The 20247-nt window shown below is 34.3% G+C and overlaps 1 protein-coding gene across 4 annotated transcripts in view; it reads left to right on the forward strand.

The window, feature by feature from the left end:
- LOC136027171 (dnaJ homolog subfamily C member 10-like) overlaps positions 1-18613 on the forward strand; it is a 48590-nt gene extending 29977 nt beyond the window's left edge. For all 4 annotated transcript variants that reach the window (XM_065704170.1, XM_065704171.1, XM_065704172.1 and 1 more), the window contains exons 7-14: positions 1305-1475; positions 3650-3834; positions 5760-5898; positions 8271-8388; positions 12677-12852; positions 13365-13468; positions 16150-16348; positions 18314-18613. In XM_065704170.1, coding sequence (XP_065560242.1) covers positions 1305-1475; positions 3650-3834; positions 5760-5898; positions 8271-8388; positions 12677-12852; positions 13365-13468; positions 16150-16348; positions 18314-18532 — 1311 coding nt within the window. In that variant the 3' untranslated portion in view covers positions 18533-18613. The remainder of the gene's footprint in view (positions 1-1304; positions 1476-3649; positions 3835-5759; positions 5899-8270; positions 8389-12676; positions 12853-13364; positions 13469-16149; positions 16349-18313) is intronic.
- Positions 18614-20247: the final 1634 nt, after the last annotated feature.

Genomic DNA, 20247 nt, shown 5'->3' on the forward strand with positions numbered 1-20247 from the left:
TTGAGAAGGAGGATCTTCAACTCCCCTGCAGATTGGTCGTGACAAAATTGTGATGACGAATACTCAACCAAGAATTATAACACTTGCTGAGAAGATTTGAGCTAAATCATCACACTTTCAACCCCTTTTTTTTGTATTTTGTTTATCAAATATTGTGGATAAGAACGAGGGGTCGTGAATATCTATCAAAAATATAAAAAGGGTCGTGATAAAGGAAAGGTTGGGAGTAACTTCCCTAAACATTGCCTTTTTTGATAGTGAGTTGGAAGAGGTACAAACATGACTGTGTGTAGAAGACAGGTGGGAGGAGGATTTTTATAGGGGCCTTTGTGATGTTATATCAACAACTTGAGGCATGTCTGCTGTTGTGAAAATGTTTTGAGGTGGGACGTCTACATACGGGCTTAAAATCATTGCGGAATTGTGAAACCATTTTTAAGTGAAAATCAAACGCTGTTTGTGAAATATGTGTTTAATGGCTTCGAGTTTTTTGGCTGTGATACTTTGATCTTAGTGATTTTAATGACCAAAATTTAGTCATTTAGGCCCACTCCCTAAACAATCTTAGAATGATCGTGAGTCATAAGAGGTACATCATGCCTAAAAGGGAATTTTCTCATAATTGGGGACCCTTGTCCTTGGGATTTTACAAAGGCTTTTTTTGGACTTTTTGACTGTTGCTATTAAAAAAAAAAGTTTATCTTCAAACTCTTGCCTATGCCATCTAAGGATACCGTGGGGACATGGTGTGTTGAAAGGGTGTCAGCTTGTCCATAGATCTGGTTTGGCCTTCAAAAACGAGACTAGAACCTAATTTGCAATCAAATGAGCCAACACATCAAAATTCATGGCTATAAGGAAATACACGATAGATACAATGTCCTTTGCTAAGGTAACGCAGCATTGATTTTAATGCATTGGCTTTACTAAAAATAACCTTGTTAGTGTATGAGATAGTAAAAACACTTCTAGTTTAGGGCTCAAAACTTGTATTTGTATTCTTATATTTGACTTTTTACCATTTTTATATGATTTTCATGAATAATTCATCGAGAAGAGGAGATTCTTTTTGGTATGTTCCGGTTATTTTTCCTGTATAGAGGCATGCAAATTTGCAACCATTTATTTTTCAGTTTTATTATATATGATTTTCTACCAGTCAGCAGTGTGTCACGGCTTCGTAGTCGATAAAATTGAAGGACTCTTAAAGTTTTAGCAACTGTGCACCACAGCCTAACCCAGCTCTGCTGCTTTTTGTATTCAGTTGCTCCACCTAGTACTTTGATATTTGTTTTAAACTTCAGGCAGAAATAAAGCTATTAGAAGAAGATGAAGAAGTACCATCTCTGTTTTTAAAATTTGTTGGTGGCAACCTAGTTACAAGTGAAGATCGCAGTTTCAACCGCTTGCCTGCGTTGTTGAAAGAAATGAAGCATGTCAGCCTAAATTGCAGTCATAACACGGATTTCTGTAAGGTAATGTTTTAAAGACTTTGATATCAAATATATTACTCACTTTCGCTTTCCTTACAGTAGTTTTCTTTTAAACCAATGGTTTTTTTTTAGGACATATTTGAAATTATTTGAACCAGGGTAGAGGAATCAGAGCAGGTCAGATTGAAGGGGTGCTAACTTAGAGAATATTACAGGGATAATAGTGAATATAATCCTTTCGCTTTCAATTTTGTGTTTCACGAGGCTACTAGCTATAAAGTGAAACTTGATTGCTCACAGGGGTGGACTGAAGGGATTCCACCCCCCCCCCCCTCTACAATCTTCAAAGACTTGGGAGTAAACTTAGTATGTTTTTGCATATATATTGGTCAAGCCAGTCAGTGAAAGGGTCCTTACTTTTGCCCATTGTGCGAGACTATTGGGAAAAGCTTTTAGCATTTTCTAGGAGTATATAAAACATTGCAGATTCAAGTTAAATTATTTTTGGGGAAAGTTTTATTGATAGAAATGATTTGATATATAGGCCTTTGCTTGACGCTCATAATTCAGTCATAACCTGCCGAAAGTAAATGATAAAGTAAATGCTGCTGACTACAAGCTTAAGTTTTGATTATTTTTTTTATATCATGGTTGAGAAGTTTTAGGGAATTTGGCGTGTAATCCCTTTTACTCCAGTACATTGATGACGTTAGCTTCTTTTGTAATGCACATTTCAAATGGATCGGCAAATTTTCTTACTCATTACTGCGTTTTATATGCCCAATATAACCACAGGAATAATGAATAAAAAGTATATTTTCTCTTCCTGATGTCTCTTACCTCGTGGTTTTTCCTATCCTTCTACATAGGGGATACTCCAGTGAATGGGTCGATCTGTTTTTCAATGTTTTATTTTGTTTTATAAGGAGTTTAATAATTTATGCCGTTTGAAAAATTGTCACACTTTTGTATGGCACTTGGTTTTTACCAAATGACATATAGCGATCGCAATTTCTCTCCGTTGGTCTGTCGGTCATGGTTTTGCTAGTTGGGGCACTTCCAGATAAGCTAGGACGATGAAAGTTGGCAGGCGTATGGAAGTACGAGTTAATTCGGGTGGAAAGACGATTAATTCGGAGAAATTAGAAAAATGAGGTATTTTTAACTTACGAACGGGTGATCAGATCTTAATGAAATTGGATATTTAGAAGGTCTTTGTGTCTCAAAGCTGTTATTTCAAATCCTGACCGGATCCGGTGACATTGGGGGGAGTTGGGAATGGATCCTAAAATCTTGGAAAACGCTTAGAGTAGAGAGATCGGGATGAAACTTGGGAAGAATTAGCACAAATCCTAGATACGTGATTGACATAACTGGACCGGATCCGCTCTCTTTGGGGGAGTTTAGGGGGGGGGTCCAGTGCTTTGGCGAGCTCGGTGCTTCGGACGTGCTAGGACGGTGAAAATTGGTAGGCGTGTCGGTGACCTGCACGAATTGACTTGATAACAGCCGTTTCCCCGATCATTTGGGGGGGATGGAGTGAGGGGAAATTGTGAAAATTGGGGTATGTTTATCTCAAGAATGGTGGATCGGATCTTAATAAAACTTTATATATAGAAATATATCATGTCTCAGATGCTCCATTTTCAATTTGGATCGGATCCGGGAACATTGGGGTGTGGAGGGGAGAAACAAAACTCTTAGAAACCGGAAATCTTAGAAAACGCATAGAGCGGAGAGATCGGGATGAAGCTTGATGGGAAGAATAAGCACAATTTCTAGATACATGATTGACATAACCGGACCAGATCCGATCTCTTTGGAAGAGTTGGGGGGATTTCTAGTGCTTTGGCGAGTTCAAGAATAAGCACAGGTTCTAGATGCGTGATTGACATAACCGGACCGGATCCGATCTCTCGTCACAAGTGCCATATGAGCTTATAGCTCTTGTTTCTTGACTGTAAAGATCGGGTAAATTTTAAGCTTTTATATGTATCTTTACCATACTTAATGACGGTGCAGAAAAATCATCTCTTTTTTACCAACTTGTAATTAATAGCAGCAGCAAACGTTATTTTTTTTTCTATAACTTTTAACTCTAGTAAAATTTGTGTCTTGCTTCTTATCCCATTATGAACTAAAACAACCGTACTTATACTTTATTCTCCAAAACATAACTCTTGTATTTAAGCTTTGATTTTTTTTTTTAATTTCAGGAATATGGGATTGACAAATTCCCTTCATTTGGTGTTTTTAAAACTGGTGGTATTTTTGAGTCAATTTGGGGGGAAGATAATCTGCAGGACGTTGTTGCTTTTGCAAAAGCTGCTTTGAATTCTCCAAACCTTATAACACTTACTCCCAAATTGTTACACGAAATTATTTCTGGCGAAGTACCATGGTAAGTGCATCATGCTAAGCTATTACTCTCTATATATTGTTTAAGTGGCTGTTAATGCTTAAAAATTTCTTAAAAATTTAGGCCATTAAAAATCAAAAACCAAATGAAGTTAAAAATGTATAAGTAATGACGTCATTTAGTGTAGTTCGGGTTAGGTAGAGAAGGGTGTCACAAACTTTTATTACTGGATACAAAACCCATAAAAAAGATCGTCTTTAATGCCATCCGGTTCCATAACATCAGTAATACTAAGTATCCACATAGGGTGGCAATTGCAATTGGCAGTTATTTGTTCCACCAATAGAAGGGTACCTCAATGAGGCTTCGATGATATTTGAAGCAAGATTTTTCAATTTCAGCATAAGTCCCGTGGAAGAAAGATTCTTGGGTATTATTTGGAAAATGCACATCGTAAGATCCATCTTCAATAGTCTTTCATCTCTATAATGTGATTCTCCGAATACGCTTCGGGTTTTTCTGGGTTTCTGGGTTCGCTGAAGAAAAGATTTTTGTGTGCTATTTCGAAATATGTGATATTATTTTTTTATACGGATAAGATAAAAAAGTAACTGTTAAATTCTTAATGTGCTACATAGATCTACTGGATATTGACAGTCATACGTATTTCCGAGACTAGAACGCTCACATATATGTATAATATATACGAGTCTTTCCCTCTCTTTTTTTAATTATGCTAATTTGCTGATGCTAATAACCTGGGTTGATAACATTTAAAAAAACTATTTTTTTTTTCATCAAACCTAATCAAAGTAAGGGCAAATATGGTTGAAGCAAACTTTTTAGATATGGTTTAATGCAAATATGGCTAATAAAGGTAAATGTTACTTTCTTGATCTTGCGGCATTTTCTGTAATCAAGGAGCTAGTGTTGACACTTTTTTCTTTCCGTAAGCCAACCTCTTTTTTCAAGGATTATGTATATTCAAAACCATATTGAAAAGGTAGACTAAAAATATTTGTGGTATCATTTCTCATCATATAAGAAAAAAGTTCCATATTCTGTGGAAAGAAAGTGATGACCAGCTGTTGTTTATGGGCCGAGTGGAGGGCCAGCATTCTTCCAAAGCCTAAAACGTAAAAGAAACTTTGAAAATATCCTTGTCTTTCAATGTCTGTGAAGAAAATTGTCTTTTTTCATGTTTTGTCTTTTAAATGTGTTTGCTATTGTTGTTTTTCTACTCTTTAAATACGTATTTATATTTCAACATGGAATACATTGACATCCATTTATTTTTTATGGGTGATTGTGTATGGCTATGCTGTTTGACATATGTAATTGTATGGGTGAGTAAGGTTAAGGCCTTATTCAAGTACTGATCTATATTAATTACTAAGGTAAAAAAACAGTCTGTCTTTTTTTTGTGTGTGTGTTTGTGCTGTTGCATTTGTGGTTTCTTTTTTCACAATATATATATATATATATATATATATATATATATATATATATATATATATATATATATATATATATTTATATCTATATATATATATATGTTATGATTATCATTTTGCTTCCTTAATGCTTGCTTCTTAGCAGCAGTTTTTTACCTAGATTTCCTTTTTTCTGTTTTACGTCTAGCCTTCTGGTGGTTGTCACCACGCTTTCTGTCTTAGCAAGCCTAGAGACCTGTCTTGATTCTCCTCTTTCTATTTGTATTTTCCTTTTATGTTTGTTCTTTTTTTTAAGGTCGAAGAACCCGACTGACTTAGTCCTTTGTTGGAAAGTAAATCTCACTTAAAACGGTGTAAAATGCCAACAATTCTAAATGTCTTAAATAAATGAGCGACTGAATTAAAATGTTGATTTAAAGAGAAATCTTAGTTTCTCAAGATACGTCTTATAGGCTGAAGAGGGCAGCTTTGGAGTCCAGTTTTGTTTGCTTCTTATTGTATGTATTTTCTCAGGGTTATAGATTTTTTCGCACCGTGGTGTCCTCCATGTAAACGTGTTCTTCCTGTTTTAAGAGAAGCAAGTAACTTAGTGTCAGATGTAAAGTTTGGAACGTTAGACTGTGTAAAATTTTCTGCAATTTGCTCTGACATGGTAAGTCCTTAAACAACTAAAAATATCTAATAGGCTAAGCCATGGCCGAAGGCTATGGTGTGTTTGGGATTAGACCCTCTTTCTCATCCCTTATGAAAGAATGCAGCTCTTATTTCTAGGAATGTATGCCACAATTTTACTTTAGAGGAGTGATAGTTTATGTCGTATCGACCGTTCAAGATCAAAATATACTCATTGCCTAAAACAGGTTTTGAGTCTTATTCCCGACAACAATAGTTTTGAGTCAGATCATTTTATTGTAATGTTCCATACAATTAGGCAAATTCAAGCTATAGTTTCTCAAAGTTTGAGTGTGGACTGTATTTTGAACCCGCAATGTTTGATACAGCAAATATGGTAAAACTACGTAAACCAACTGTCATATGAAGGGTGAAAAAATACGAATCATTCGAATTTTCATATATTGTCATAGCTAAATTGCTTTTTCTGTACGTTTTGTTCCATATATTGGCTATCTAACGGGCGTGACAGTCCGTTACGGCGTACACACGTGTTTAGCGTGAGATTAGTAATGATACTTTATACAAATGCTTGCGCTTTAGTGTTGAATACATTAGTGTAATCTCAGATCTATTTTTCTTTACCTTTACTTGTTTATGTTCTATTATAGTGTTTACCTCTCCCCTTTGTAATAGATAAAATCATGCCTCTGTCTTAAAAGTCAGGTGCAAACGCATGAATTTGTTCAAAGAATGGGATATCACTATTAGAAAAACGCGAAAAATATATTAACTATGGGAAAATATAATAAATTATAGTAAGAGTCGTAAAAACGTCTAGATTTAACAGGGAAAGGGTACCACACCCCCACCTTGTGTTTGTCCCCGATCCTTATAATTAATTTACTTATTGTTTTTTTTAATTAAAGTTAATTTTGGTTTGCTTAACTATTTCTAGTTTTACAAAATAGCGGTTTTGTTATATATAAAAAGAACTATGTATTTTCTTGACTCTAAATATATATGCATATATATATATATATGTAGGTTATATGTATTTGTTTACTTTTTTGTCACTCGTTAAATGCTTGCGTATTCATTTTGTAGGATATTAAATCTTCTATGTGTCGCTTTTTGTTTGTCCATCAAATCTATATAAGTGTATTTAATTTTTTCTATGCACGCACGCAGAGAGAGTGGGAGCCTTCAGGTTTCTGGCCCCTCTCCTGAAATCTCTATATTAAAAAAAAATTATAATTTTTTATCACCTAAATAATTTGTTTATTTTTGGTGTTTTTTCAAGGTCCCCCCCCCCCCCCGACCTGAATTATCTTCATTTTTTACTTGTCTGTTTTTGTGTTTCTGAACCTGGCAGAATTCATGAACCAAGAAAACTAGTAATTTTGATTCCAGGATCTTGAGCATTACAGGCTGCCCAAGTCTTTAAATGAAGGCACTCAATAACGTACCTTATAAGGAGCAACTTTGAAGTAGTTTTTCAAATGTCGCCTTTTTTTTCTTTTTTTTTCATAAACTAAAAGGGAAAAGGAAAAGTTCGCTCAAAAAGTCGACACAACGTTCAGAACTTCACATAAATTTTGTCCGAAAGCCTTGAAAGAAACTAGCAAATGAAATGAAACAGCTTGCGATATATGATTACTTTGAAAAAGGGTTTAGGTACTGTTATTTGGGCTTTTAATTTCTTGACCCATTTGTGCTATAAACATTAGAATAGTCTACGGTTTATTTGCTGTCTAAAGTATTTCCTCTTCATTCTATAAAACTCTTATAGAGGACGCACAAGCCATACATGGCCTATATAGAACTTGTGGAGCAAATTCACACTTCAGAGTCGTCTGTTCCCTATTCCTGTGATTAATTTCCTTGTGTATAATTTTCATAATATACGTTTAAAATATTTTGGACAGCTTTTGCATAGAATAGTTTGTGTGTAATTTGCTTTTTTTGCTGTCATTTTCTTTTTGGGTTTGATCTCTCTTGTACCTTCATGGATAATGAAGTTTACAGTAAAACTGCTGTTCAACGCAATATTACATCTTTAGGAAAAAAAGTTTACCCAAGGTAATAACACCTAAAATTGGGGAAGTCTTTGTGGTGGACAAAATTCTAGAAAAGACTTTCTAGTATCTTCAGTGTCCTTTGTGGAGAATTTCCTTCGTTTCCCCCTTTTTTGTCTTATTTTCGTTAAGGCAATTGCTCCACTGAAGCTTTTATTTGCGTCACTCTTCTCTTTTTCACACTGTTTTTCATCTATATTGGCAAAAAAATGTACATAGAAATCTTCCCAACATGTTTAGGCGCTTGTTTTAGATTTATTATCTTAGGGTTTCCCCTTTGCAAAGAGTTGATAGTTTTAATTTTAGCTTTAATTTCCTTATCTTTTTTCTCTAGGGGATTCGTTCCTACCCTTCAATGATACTGTTTAGAGGTTCACAACGTTATCAATATGCTGGAGACCATTCAGCTACTAGGATTGTTGAGTTCATTGAGGACACTTTAAATCCTGCGGGTAAGGTTTTTAAGCATTTAAGTGTCTTGAAAATATATTTCTTGAATTATAAAAAAAACAATTCTCTTATGAAGATCCTCGAAAAATTGAGCTTGGAGATCGTTCAATGGTTTTTTTTATAATTATTTGTTCTCAGTTGATGGCTTATGGGCCTTCACTTGACATTAAGCTTCTTTTACACTGCCCGTCAACGTTACGTGTTGCAGCAACCTTTGCTGGCTTCATTGACCGAAGTGTTGCCGGAGCAGTTGCCAGAATAATCGCTGCAGTTGTCAATCAATCAAAACTTTTTAAATTGGTCCTAAGAATGTTTTTCTCGCCAAGGAAAATGGTGACAGGATTCTGAAAGACTCTTGTAAAATACTACTTCTACTTAAAAGCAACTATATTCTCTGTTTACTGACACGTAATCATTTTTTTTTTATTTTAAAAACTGCACCATGTATACAAGCCAATCAGGTATTACTTTGCCTGCAAACGTAAAACTTGTTATTTTTTCTGACGCCTTTGACGGTAATAAGGATTTGGTTCTTGAAACGAATTTTCCTTAGTCTCATCATCAGAAATTATTTTTCACCAGAAATCAGTAAGTTGTACTTAGGATAAGTATCTGACCCGTTTCTCCTGTTTTCGAACATGCCGGGCAACTCTTTATTACTAGATGAAAAAAGTTCATTTACCCTTCAACGCATATCAAAAGCAATAACAAATATACCAACCAGCCAAAGCTGCAAACCTGCTTTCTCCGTAATTGGCCAAGATTTAAAGCTGGTTGTTACCCATAACATAAAACCCATGCGATGATGATGCTATAAAACGTGAGGACGGCGATTCGACGAAAGAACAAAAGTAGATTCTTGATCTTTGCTAGTTTGATGGGTTTTTAAATAAATACACAAATATAGAATTTTAAATGCGGAAGATCATGTGCGATGCTGAGGAATAATATGAAGAGCTTTTTTATTGTATGTAGAAGCTGCTTCGAGGACTGAAGCCATGGTTTTCTTTTTGTAAACTATGTCTCTGTTTTGTAATGGCATGCTCCGCTTAAACAGAAGCTTTATTAGATGACCTAGATGCTGTTTTGTCTTCGTCATATAGCAGTACCTTTTCACTTTCTCGCATCAAGTGAAATCAGTGGCAAAGGGGAAAAAAAATAAACAAAAACGCCATAACAAAGCAAAAGTACTGCTTCCGCAATGTAAAATTCTGTCGTTTTTTTTAGTTTATGTTATTTGGACTCATATATTCATGTTGTCAATGGACATACGTCAGTTTAGTTGCTGAAAATTGTACTCCGAACGAAAGTAGGATAAATCGTCGCTTTTTGGGCATTACGTTTTTTGTTTTTTTTTTTAGCTCATACAACAAACAAAGAAAAGGAATAGGAAAACGGTTTACTTACCCTAAGTACTATATTCTCTAATATCCACCGAAGTGGTACAATTTTCTCCTCTAATACTTAATAAATTAAATCAGTATTTAATTCGACGATGATTGACATCTAATTTACCGCCAACTGCGGGCTACGGAACAAAACAAACATTGGTAGTTTATGAGTATGCGTTCGAGTAAGTGCCTTCTTTAGCATCGAAATTACGGAGTGGATAATTTTTCGTACCGAACGAACAGCGAAATAATTAAAGGGATTCGATACCTTAAAATCATTTTTCAAGCCTCTGTATCGACTGACAGTCTCAAAGACAAAGGACCCATCAGTGAATTTGCTCAGAGGACTAGCCACACATCGAGAGCTATTGAGAATCTGTGGCTTGACTAGAAAATATGATAGATTACACAATGAAGTTTTACGCCCCTATGTCCGCAAGTTTTTCAGTCAAAGCAAGTAGCACCGCAAAAAAACTCCCAAAGCTTCCAAATGGCTTAAATGATATCTCCTCTGAGCTGATTTTTGCCCTTTTCCAAGCAGGCATGCTTCAGAATTTTTAGGGATCGCCCTTTCCTTTGCTTTAAAAATTGAATTTTACTCTGTTTATCCGAAAAAAGCAAAATTCACACTTTCTAATGATATGAGTTCCGTTAAAACAGAGTATCTATTCATGCACAAAATGGGAGACATCAAACAATTTTCTAAAATTTTTGACAAAGTAGATGTCGGCGTTTGTTCTGTTTATTCAGGTCTATTATCCAAGATCTAAAAGTTATGGCAAGACTGCCCAATTAATTCTGAATAATTTATCCACACAAACTAGAAAAGCTTATAATTGACGAGCTAGGGTGTTCTTTTAAGGCATCAAATCCCCTTAAATTTTCCGTTTTTTTTTCCGTTTTGTAACGAAACTTCTAAGCAGAAGGAAATTATAATGAATTGATTGTAGCTGCTTTTCACTATTTATCTCCCTCACGTTTAGAAAATATATTTGCATACTTCAAAGGTTCTTTCATTTCTTGCCTAGATCTTATGATTTTGTCGGAAAATTGTTTCCAACGTTGTCCGTAATGATAGATAATTTTATTTGACCAAAAAAAAAAAAAAAAAAAAAAAAAAAAAAAAAAAAAAAAAAAAAAATACAGATCATTTTGCTGCACCCACTAAGAAAAATCCTAAGGGCTTGTTGGCAGTAGGTGGGAATCTTCTATTCTAGGTATTCTAAAAAACACTATTTTATATTATTCTACTTGGTAATAATACTAAATCCACACATATACAACAACCATACCACTTGCATAAAACACATACATAAATTCAATTCTTTTGCAAGGAAAAATGTTTTCGATGTGGCCTTGAAGGTTATCAGATGACTTCAATTACGATTCGCAACCGGTATTTATATCCTATTCGCAGGGAGCAAAATTTCTTCTTACAAAAGAAGCTCTAGTCGTTTTTCTAAATCGGTGTACTAGATTCGATGCTCCTCGTGTATCGTGACTATAGAGGTCACTATTAATGGAAAAAATATTTTCTAAAGAACAGGGAAGTACATTATCAAGACATGTGAAAAAACTAACTTAATAATCTCTAGTTTTTGAAATATCAAGAAGTTGATTCATAATGTAACAATCGTTAATATTTTGAGATTTTAGAAGACAAAAGTTTAACAGCTTCATTTTGAATTTTCTGAATTGTTTTTGTAACATGACACAAATTTACTTGCCCATATTGAGTAACCATAGGAAATATATGGGTAAAAAAAATAAAGTAATCTAATAATTTTCTTTAAAACTAAGTTTTTAATTCGGCGAACCACACCTAGATATCTTGACAATTTTGAAGCTATAATTTCAGAGTGTGTTTTCCCATGGTAGATTTTTATCAATCATAAAATTTTGTTACCCTTACTCTTTTTGTTTGATTACCATTTACAATTAGTTCTGAATTAGTTTCGATACTAGATGTCTGGGGAAAAAAATGTAATTAGTTTTGGTGTAATTTAATGTCAAAAGATTAAAATTTGCCCACTCACGAAACTCGATCAATGCCTTTCTGATTTTACCAAAAAGTAGATTAACTGATGGCGCAGAAACAAGTAAAAGAGTATCATCTGCAAAAAGGGCTACACCAGCCTCTGACGAATAATATTTGATTCGATTAATAAAAATTAAAAATAAAAAAGTACCTAGTATACACCTTTTTGGGCTCTCCACTCGTTATTCGATTAGCTACAGAAGCTGAAGACCCATTTACCACGTTTTGCTTCCGGCTACTCAAGTAAGATTTAAACCATAAAATGCTCTTACCAGTCACACCGATTTTATTCAGCTCAAGTAATAATCTTTTATAGTCAATTGTGTCAAAGGCTTTCTTTAAATTTAGGAATAAGGGATCTGGAATCAAACCCTTCCTAACACCGAACCTTCCTAACACCAAATTTATGACTTATTACTTTAACCTTCCTAGCACCAAATTTATGACTTATTACTTATGTTCAGTTGTTTGCGCTCGGATGTTAAGTACTCAGGTATAAATACTTTTGACAAATGTTGTCTTAAACCAATTTTTCCCATAATCTAAAGGGGTCGCAATGAGGTCGTGTCTGAAGAGTGATGGGCTTTGCGAAGATATCTTAAAGTATCACATTTACAAAAGAAGAGACATCAGTACGGGTCAAAGATCTAATGGACTAAGTCCTATATCTTATATACAAATATGGTCACTAATTTAGACAAACTGTAATAAGTTTTATAATTTGATTTTCCATAAATCAAAATGATTTTTTTTCAACAGTTTAATCCCTGTATTAATATAATCATTGAAACATCTGTTTTTCTCTTTTTCCTATGCACATTTTATAATTTCTTATCTTCCGATTTCTCATGTTTTTTCTAGCCATTCAACTGACACTAGAAAGCTTTGACAACTTCATATCGCTAAAGCCAGTAACTGATATATGGATAATAGACTTTTATGCTAGCTGGTGTGGTCCCTGTCAACATCTTAAACCTCAGTGGGGAAAACTTGCGAAAACTTTGGTGCCCTTAAATACATTCGTGCATGTTGGTGAGGTAAGATTTGGTATGATTATGTACTGATTTTACTTCTCTCTCTCTCTCTCTCTCTCTCTCTCTCTCTCTCTCTCTCTCTCTCTCTCTCTCTCTCTCTCTCTCTCTCTCTCTCTCTCTCTCTCTCTCTCTCTCTCTCTCTCTCTCTCTCTCTTCTCTCTCTCTCTCTCTCTCTCTCTCTCTCTCTCTCTCTCTCTCTCTCTCTCTCTCTCTCTCTCTCTCTCTCTCTCTCTCTCTCTTACCCTCTCTCTTTTACTCTCTCTCCCTCATTTCGCGCTTTCTCTATCGTTCTCTTTCGATTCCGTATCTTGAATATAGATAGGTCTTTTAATCTGGTTAGATCCAGTGATGAAAGCCTTCTCTTCACCTTGTTGATATATTACTCGTCAACCATTTTTTTTTCTTTATGGTAGCTCAAAAGAGCTGTTTAGGAACGGTTCTACTAATGAGTTGATAACTACAAAGTCTTGTAGTTATTCTTAAGCAACTGCATTACTTTTAAGATATTCTTTTAGGTTGACTGCGTACGTGAAGTCCATTTATGCAGCAGAGAAGGCATTAATTCGTATCCGACCATTCGTCTTTATCCTCAAGGGTATTTTGGGAAGTCCTCTTTCATGTAAGTCATCATGCTTATCTAATTTTGATAGTCATTTGGCTCAGTTACAGAAAATGACCAACTTTTACCCTGAGAATTAGTCTAAATAGAAATAATTTGGTTTCTACAATAGCTTTATTTAACTCAGGGGTAATTTGTGATAAAGAAAACAGCTATGAGCCAAATAAAAAGAGGGAAAGATATACTTGTTTCTGTCAATGCTGCTATCCTTTGAAATGGTATTGACTGGGAAGAATAATAAACTCAAACTTAAAATCGGAATCTTCGACCCAAAATAAAGAGTGAAGCCACATATTCTAAAAAGAAGAATTATCGAAGATTTCCGCGATATTAATCTGTCTGTGTATTGAAACTGCATCAATAAGCCAGATGTTTTCAATAAATGGAACGTATCCGACTTATCTCAAAAAGAGACTCTAAATAACGTCCTTGTTAAGCCGAAAGGTCACAACTGACATTTTAAAAAACCAAGTTATCTACAAATTTTACATCCAGAGTATCAATTAAAGTCTGAGGATCCACTAACAACCTGAAGAGGTGTGCACATTCAAGCTCGATGTAACTGTATTTCTCTACCCCCCCCGACGGTCGTAATTTTGTTTTTATTTTAAGTTATGAGTATTCTTGAAGGTGGCAGTTAAGGCCTTGAGGTATAACAAGGACGATATCCAAGATACATAGCCTTTTTACCTACCTCTCTCTATCAACCGCTGCTGTGTGAATTAGAATATGTTCTTAACCTGACTGAGATAAACCTAGGGCAATTTTTCTGCCTCAAACGGCAAACAATCTGAGCTGTTAAATAAGTATATATATTTATTTTTTATTTTTCTAGTAGAAATTATTTCTAAATTTTATAAATTTGAACGCTAAAAGGAATAAAAATATCCGCTCTACAGTAGTTACACCCCATCCTGCAATGCGGTTGTATGTGGTGAAAGATTAAGCAATGATTTATTGAGATTACTTTGCCCGCAATATGAGCTTTTTACTGGGACAACAGTCCCATCAGTATTTACAAGTATGCAGGATGCCACAACCCATATCAGTGATGGCAGGATATGGAGGAACTCTGTACAAATTAATCTTTTCCCTTACAGATATCTACTGGCCTTGGGACTTATTTAGCTTCAAATTCAATTTTCTGTCCGTCTTATTTGGATCCTTGAGTTTTAGCAACCTGACTAATCAGACTACTTTTATAGTTCTTCTCAGAATAGGTCTATGTGCAACCAGTAACCTCTTTAGAAAATATTATTTGAGCATTGGTTGTATTACCTTCTAAGACAAAAGTTTCTTGTATATAGATACTGGTATATTATTTTTTTTTTTTTTTTTTTAGCTAGTCTCCTGTTTAGGAGACCGTAGTAATAAAACAATGAGATAAAAAAAAGTTTTCTTTCTTAAGAACTTTTTAATTAGCCCATATGTTATGTCACAGAAATTCCTTACTTTACACATTCTTATTGCTTCAATACAATGATGGCGTGAAGAGGGATGCGATGCTCACCATCCTAATTTCAATAATGTCAAAAATAAAAATTCAAGTGTGAAATAGAAAAAATATACGATTGAAATATTATTCTCTGGGGATTCTAAATGTATAGCTCGCATAAAAATCGATTCAAAGGTGTTGAGTGTCAGGAAGAATAATTTGCATAAATTAGGAATAAATTGAGATGAAAAGGTGATGATAGATTGATAGGTATAAAGACTTGTCTAGCCAAGTGATTAGCTTCACCTGTCTAAGTAGCAGTATTAATAAGGAAGTTTGGTGCTCTGGTTTGAAAAGTAGAATATCCTAAGCATAGACCGTTCTTTTGTCATTGCTGGAAAAAGTTTATAAGATTAGGAAAATAAGTTTTAGAACAAAGTTAGGATATTTGAAGGTACATCAGTACATCGAAAGGTCGTGGTTGACGTGCTAGATGTTTTCCACTGGAATAGACAGAGGATGGTTTTAGGTACTCATTTGAACGACTGTATATTAAACAATAGCTGGATCAAAATTTTGTTTGACTGCGTCTAGGGCTGTAATGCAAGAAAGACTAAGATGGTTAGGTTACGTTTTATTGATGAAGTATGACTGATTTCCAAAGATTGGCTTTTTTTAAATCCAGCTGGAAACAGCCAAAAAGCAAATCCTCCTCCAACAGAATGGGGAAACTTCATAAGAAAAGACTTGCAGGAGGTAGAAACGTCATGGAGGGAATAAATGGCAAAGCTTTGGATAGATTGGAGTGTAGGCCGAATGTTCGGACCTGTATTGGCCTGAGATTACTTGGTGCTGCATGGGTTGTGTGTCGAAGTAGCAGCTGTATTAGTATCTGTGGCATAGAGAGAGTCGGAAGCCGATTATAGGGCTCTAAAATATTGTATTTTTATCGAGTTGTATATTCTCTCGAGGTCGATTTGTTCTTTTTGGGAAATCCTGTCTAGATATTTCAGGTTTCGTAACACTAAGTTATTCCTGGTTGGTAATACAATTTTTATAGGAGACCTTTTTTTTGGAGTTGATGTGGAAAGCATTATTTTTTCACCGCCTTTTTTTCATTTTTTCTTTTCTTTTTTTTTACTGTTGTCTCACTCTTTCCAATGCGCTCACTGCCAAGACCACCGTAATTTCAGATTTCCGTTTGGTGAAATCAAGATTTTATTTTCTGTTTTCTTTTTTTTTTTAGTCCGTACACGTCGTATCAGAGGGACCTTCATTCTTTATTGAACTGGTCTGTGAAAACTATCCCTTCTCTTGTCTTAAACTTAAACGAAGACAGTTTCTACCGTTCTACCAACTCAGTTGAACCTTGGCTTATTGAATTCTACCTACCCTGGTGTCAGCCTTGTCAAGTTTTTGCTCCACGCTATGAAATTATAGCCAAGGTAATATGTGTTTAAAGCAATACTTTTCTAATTGAGAATCTTTATGAAAAAAGGAGGAATATCATAGTTTATATTTTAGAAATCTATGTATATGTTTCTGAAGAATTTATTTGAAGAGCTTTGAAAATCGTTAAAGAAATTTTAGTCATAAGAATTTTTTTATTATTATGATCTCTTCTCATTTACGGTTCTTTTGTTTATGCGACAAAAATGGTGTTTTGTTTACTCCTTTTTTTTGCTCTTTGCTTGCAAGATGTTCATGTTCAGTTTGTTTTATGTTCACTCATTTCTCAGAAACTGTATTAACAACTGTAAACCTTGTATTATCAATTGACACCATGCCTTTTGTCATGGAAGCGCAGAAAAATTAGTAAAAAAAAAAAAAAAAAAAATATATGCTCAGGGGAGGATCCAGGGAAGGGGGGGGGGTTGCGTCTCTTCATAATCGACCATGGACTATCTAAGAAATGGTGTTAATTGATTAAATGTTAATCAATAAAGGTTTTAGAACTACAACGTGTCTTTACCCAAATCAAACCATACTAAGTACATGTTTCACAAATGCGGTTTGACTTGCGCTAAAGTTGGTATTTAACAGTTTCTGAACTTTTTGATTATAACATATTTTCGTTATGTAGAAGTTTAAAATTAACAAATATAAAGTTCATATTCCACAAATATTATTTGATTTTAACATTAACATTTTATGGGGCTGCTAATTAATCAGAAATCTGAGGCTAAAATTAGCCCTACAGAATTCCAGAATCAAAGCCTGATAGTACATATATTGCAAATCATGTGACATCTTATATGGGTTAATTTCTACTCGTTTTAAGTTTTAGATTCACTCTTTACTTTGGCAAAAAGCTTAGTAAAAAAAAAGTTGATTCCCTAAAGTGTTCTTTCCGTCAAAACTTGGATTTTTTAAATTTCGTATTTTAGAAGCAGTTAAGGAGGATAGTTTTTTCCCTCCCATTGCTTTTCCATTTGTTAAATGGCTATGTATTTTTCCATTAGAGTCGAAACATGCAAAAAAAAATTTTTACTTTCAAAAATCCAGTCGAAAACTATGAGTTTTAAATGATTTAGAGGTAGAATTGTCAATTAAAACTTTAAAGCTTTTCTTTTGCAAGGGATAAAAAAAAATGCTTAGTATGTTGATTACGATTTCGAGACTCTGCTTTCCTGCAAAACTGCAGGCAGGTGAGCTTGGACTGGAGAAAGATAGCTTTTATTTGGGTGGATGCTCCCTCCCCCGCCATTTAACTTCGAGGTGTATCTAATTCATCTCATATTGGATTTTTTATATTTTCCATAATATTAACTGTTTTAATATTAATATTTCAATGATAATATTATTCAACTCATCTATAATATTATTATAATATTAACTTCAACTCATCTATCTTGGGTTTGCCTCCCACCAAATGTAGGCTACGCTTTGAGATATATTCTTGTGAATGAGCCTGGTGAGAGATTCCTTATCTTTGAAGTTAGACTTTCTACAGAGACTTAAGGATATGTTACTTATAGCAGCAATAATTTAATGTCAAATTTCCGTTGTCTTTTTGATATTTTACATTTGTTTTTACTTTTTGATCTTGACTTGACTTACTTGACTTAGGTCTCCTGCTGGGCGCTGCTCAGCAAGTGAAGTCTATCTCCTCCATCCGCTTCGGTCCAGTGCGCGCGTTTCATTAACAAAAAAGTGCTTACGTGTAATGTTTTCTGTTGTTTTAAATCTGCTCGATTGGATAATATTTAATGTTGAATCCCCTTTTTACATTGCTAAGATAAAACTGGTAGTTTGAAAGCAAAAACACCTGATAAGAGAACATTTTGTGTTAAAATAGTTGTTTGTCTAACAACTTGGTTTGTAAAGAAGTATTCATAAATGCATATAAATAGATAATTTTTTTATCACATTAGGCTGGAGCTCTAACTATGGGTCATACGCTATTATAGGTATTTGAAGGCGTGCTGAAAGCTGGTAAAATCAACTGTGAATACTATGGTCACATTTGTCGGCAAGCTGGCGTTCGATCTTACCCTGCGGTTAAACTTTATGTAGGAAGCCACAAACGAGGTCATTTTATTGAAGAGGACAACCATTTATCCATTATTGAAGAAATTAGAGAATATTTATCTTCTGAAACTCCTTACACACTTCATGATGAGCTTTAAAATCAGTGAACATGATTAGCTGTTAATTTTATTATAAAATTTTTAACAAGGATACTTTTGAATAAAAAAAAAAAAAAAAAATCAAAGATTCGTGACTAGTTTTAAGATGCTCCTGTAGTTTGTCATTCACAATTGAAACGATTCATACAATAAACCATTAAAGAGGTGGTATTTAAACGAAAAACTAAACTAGTCAAAGTTAGGTCAACTTGATCATTCGAAATTATGAATCATACTTGAAATTTGACTTATTTTTCTTTCAACGTCAATGCAGGACAACATTCATTGAGGTGAGACAAATCACAGCACAAAAATATATGGTAGGTCTCATGTAAAGAAAATACGGACCCAATTCTGAAAGCTTACTCCCACCCCCTAGTGGATGTAAAGGAATGCAAATTTATAGGTAATATTCTTCCTCTTACCCCCCCCCCCCCTCAATGTAATCATACAGGCACTGAAAGTTACATTCGAGACTAGTAAATAAATACGCAAGTTATTGAAAAACTTGAGAAAAATGTATTATACCTACATAATATTAAACATATGCTATTTTTTAACCTTTTTGGTGTAGGCAGTTATTTTCCTTTATCTTACAAAAACAAATTCGTATCTGGTTACGTACACAGATGGAGAGTGACTGAAGCTTTACTATCGTTACCTACTCCTGTCTTTGTATGTAAGCACCCACAAAATTATATTTACAGAAGACAGAAAACCACTACCTACTTAGATTAGTATAAAAAATAGCAAATTTCTCAAGTTATGTGAGGGTACTACCGCCAAATAACTTTTAGATGCATTTAGCCAAAGCAAATAGGGGAAGAGAGAGATCAGGTATCCCTACTTTTTGTTACAAGACGAAAGAGATAGAGCAAGCATTCTGAAAAAATATGACACTCTACTGCCTCGCTCTCGTAGTAAAATTTTAAATGCTTTCCCTCCCACTCGCTAAAACCTCAGTAAAATTTATGTGGGCATCCTGGACGATTGGCTCGGGGAAATTCGAGTGCCTTACATGTTCTTAGCACATGAGCTTATTAGCATGCGTAAACAACAGAAAAAAATGGCACTTCAAATAAAATGAAAGGACTATACAACGCCCGTAGCAGCTTCGACGTAATGGTAGTTTTGTTATGGACCGTAATGTATTACAGTCATAATTATTAAAGATTTTGGCAGCCAACACCATAAAATTTCTTGTTTACACTCATAAATTCTGATGTAATTGATTCCCCTTTCAAAGTTAATTATTTTTAGGACCCGCAGAAACATTTCAGATTTCTAAAGATATACATGGGTTTCTAGGAATAGGTGAGAAAAATTTAAAAGCACAAACATGTTACAAAGCTCATTTTTTTTCTGTATTAATTTTTGCATAATCAACATACAATTAAAGTTATTTTTAAAAAAAAATCCTTCGTAGACTAATTTGCAGAGATAAACGTCAGGAAATAAAGTAAAAGACTTTGATTGATACTTGACAAAAATAAGTTATTTGCGTAAATTTTGAAACAAGTTACCAGATTTTTTTTGTAATTCCCATAAAACCAGTTTTTTTGTATAGTTTTTTAGTAGTATCCTGATAATCATAATGGTTTTCTTGAAGTCTTAGTGGTATGCATAAATTCTTATGTGATTAATTAGTAACTTCATCTTTTCAAATTTCACATTGATATAAGCTTTTCCACGTCCACAGACGGGCACATTAAATT

Source organism: Artemia franciscana, chromosome 5, assembly GCF_032884065.1.
Source record: "Artemia franciscana chromosome 5, ASM3288406v1, whole genome shotgun sequence".
Taxonomy (NCBI): domain Eukaryota; kingdom Metazoa; phylum Arthropoda; class Branchiopoda; order Anostraca; family Artemiidae; genus Artemia; species Artemia franciscana.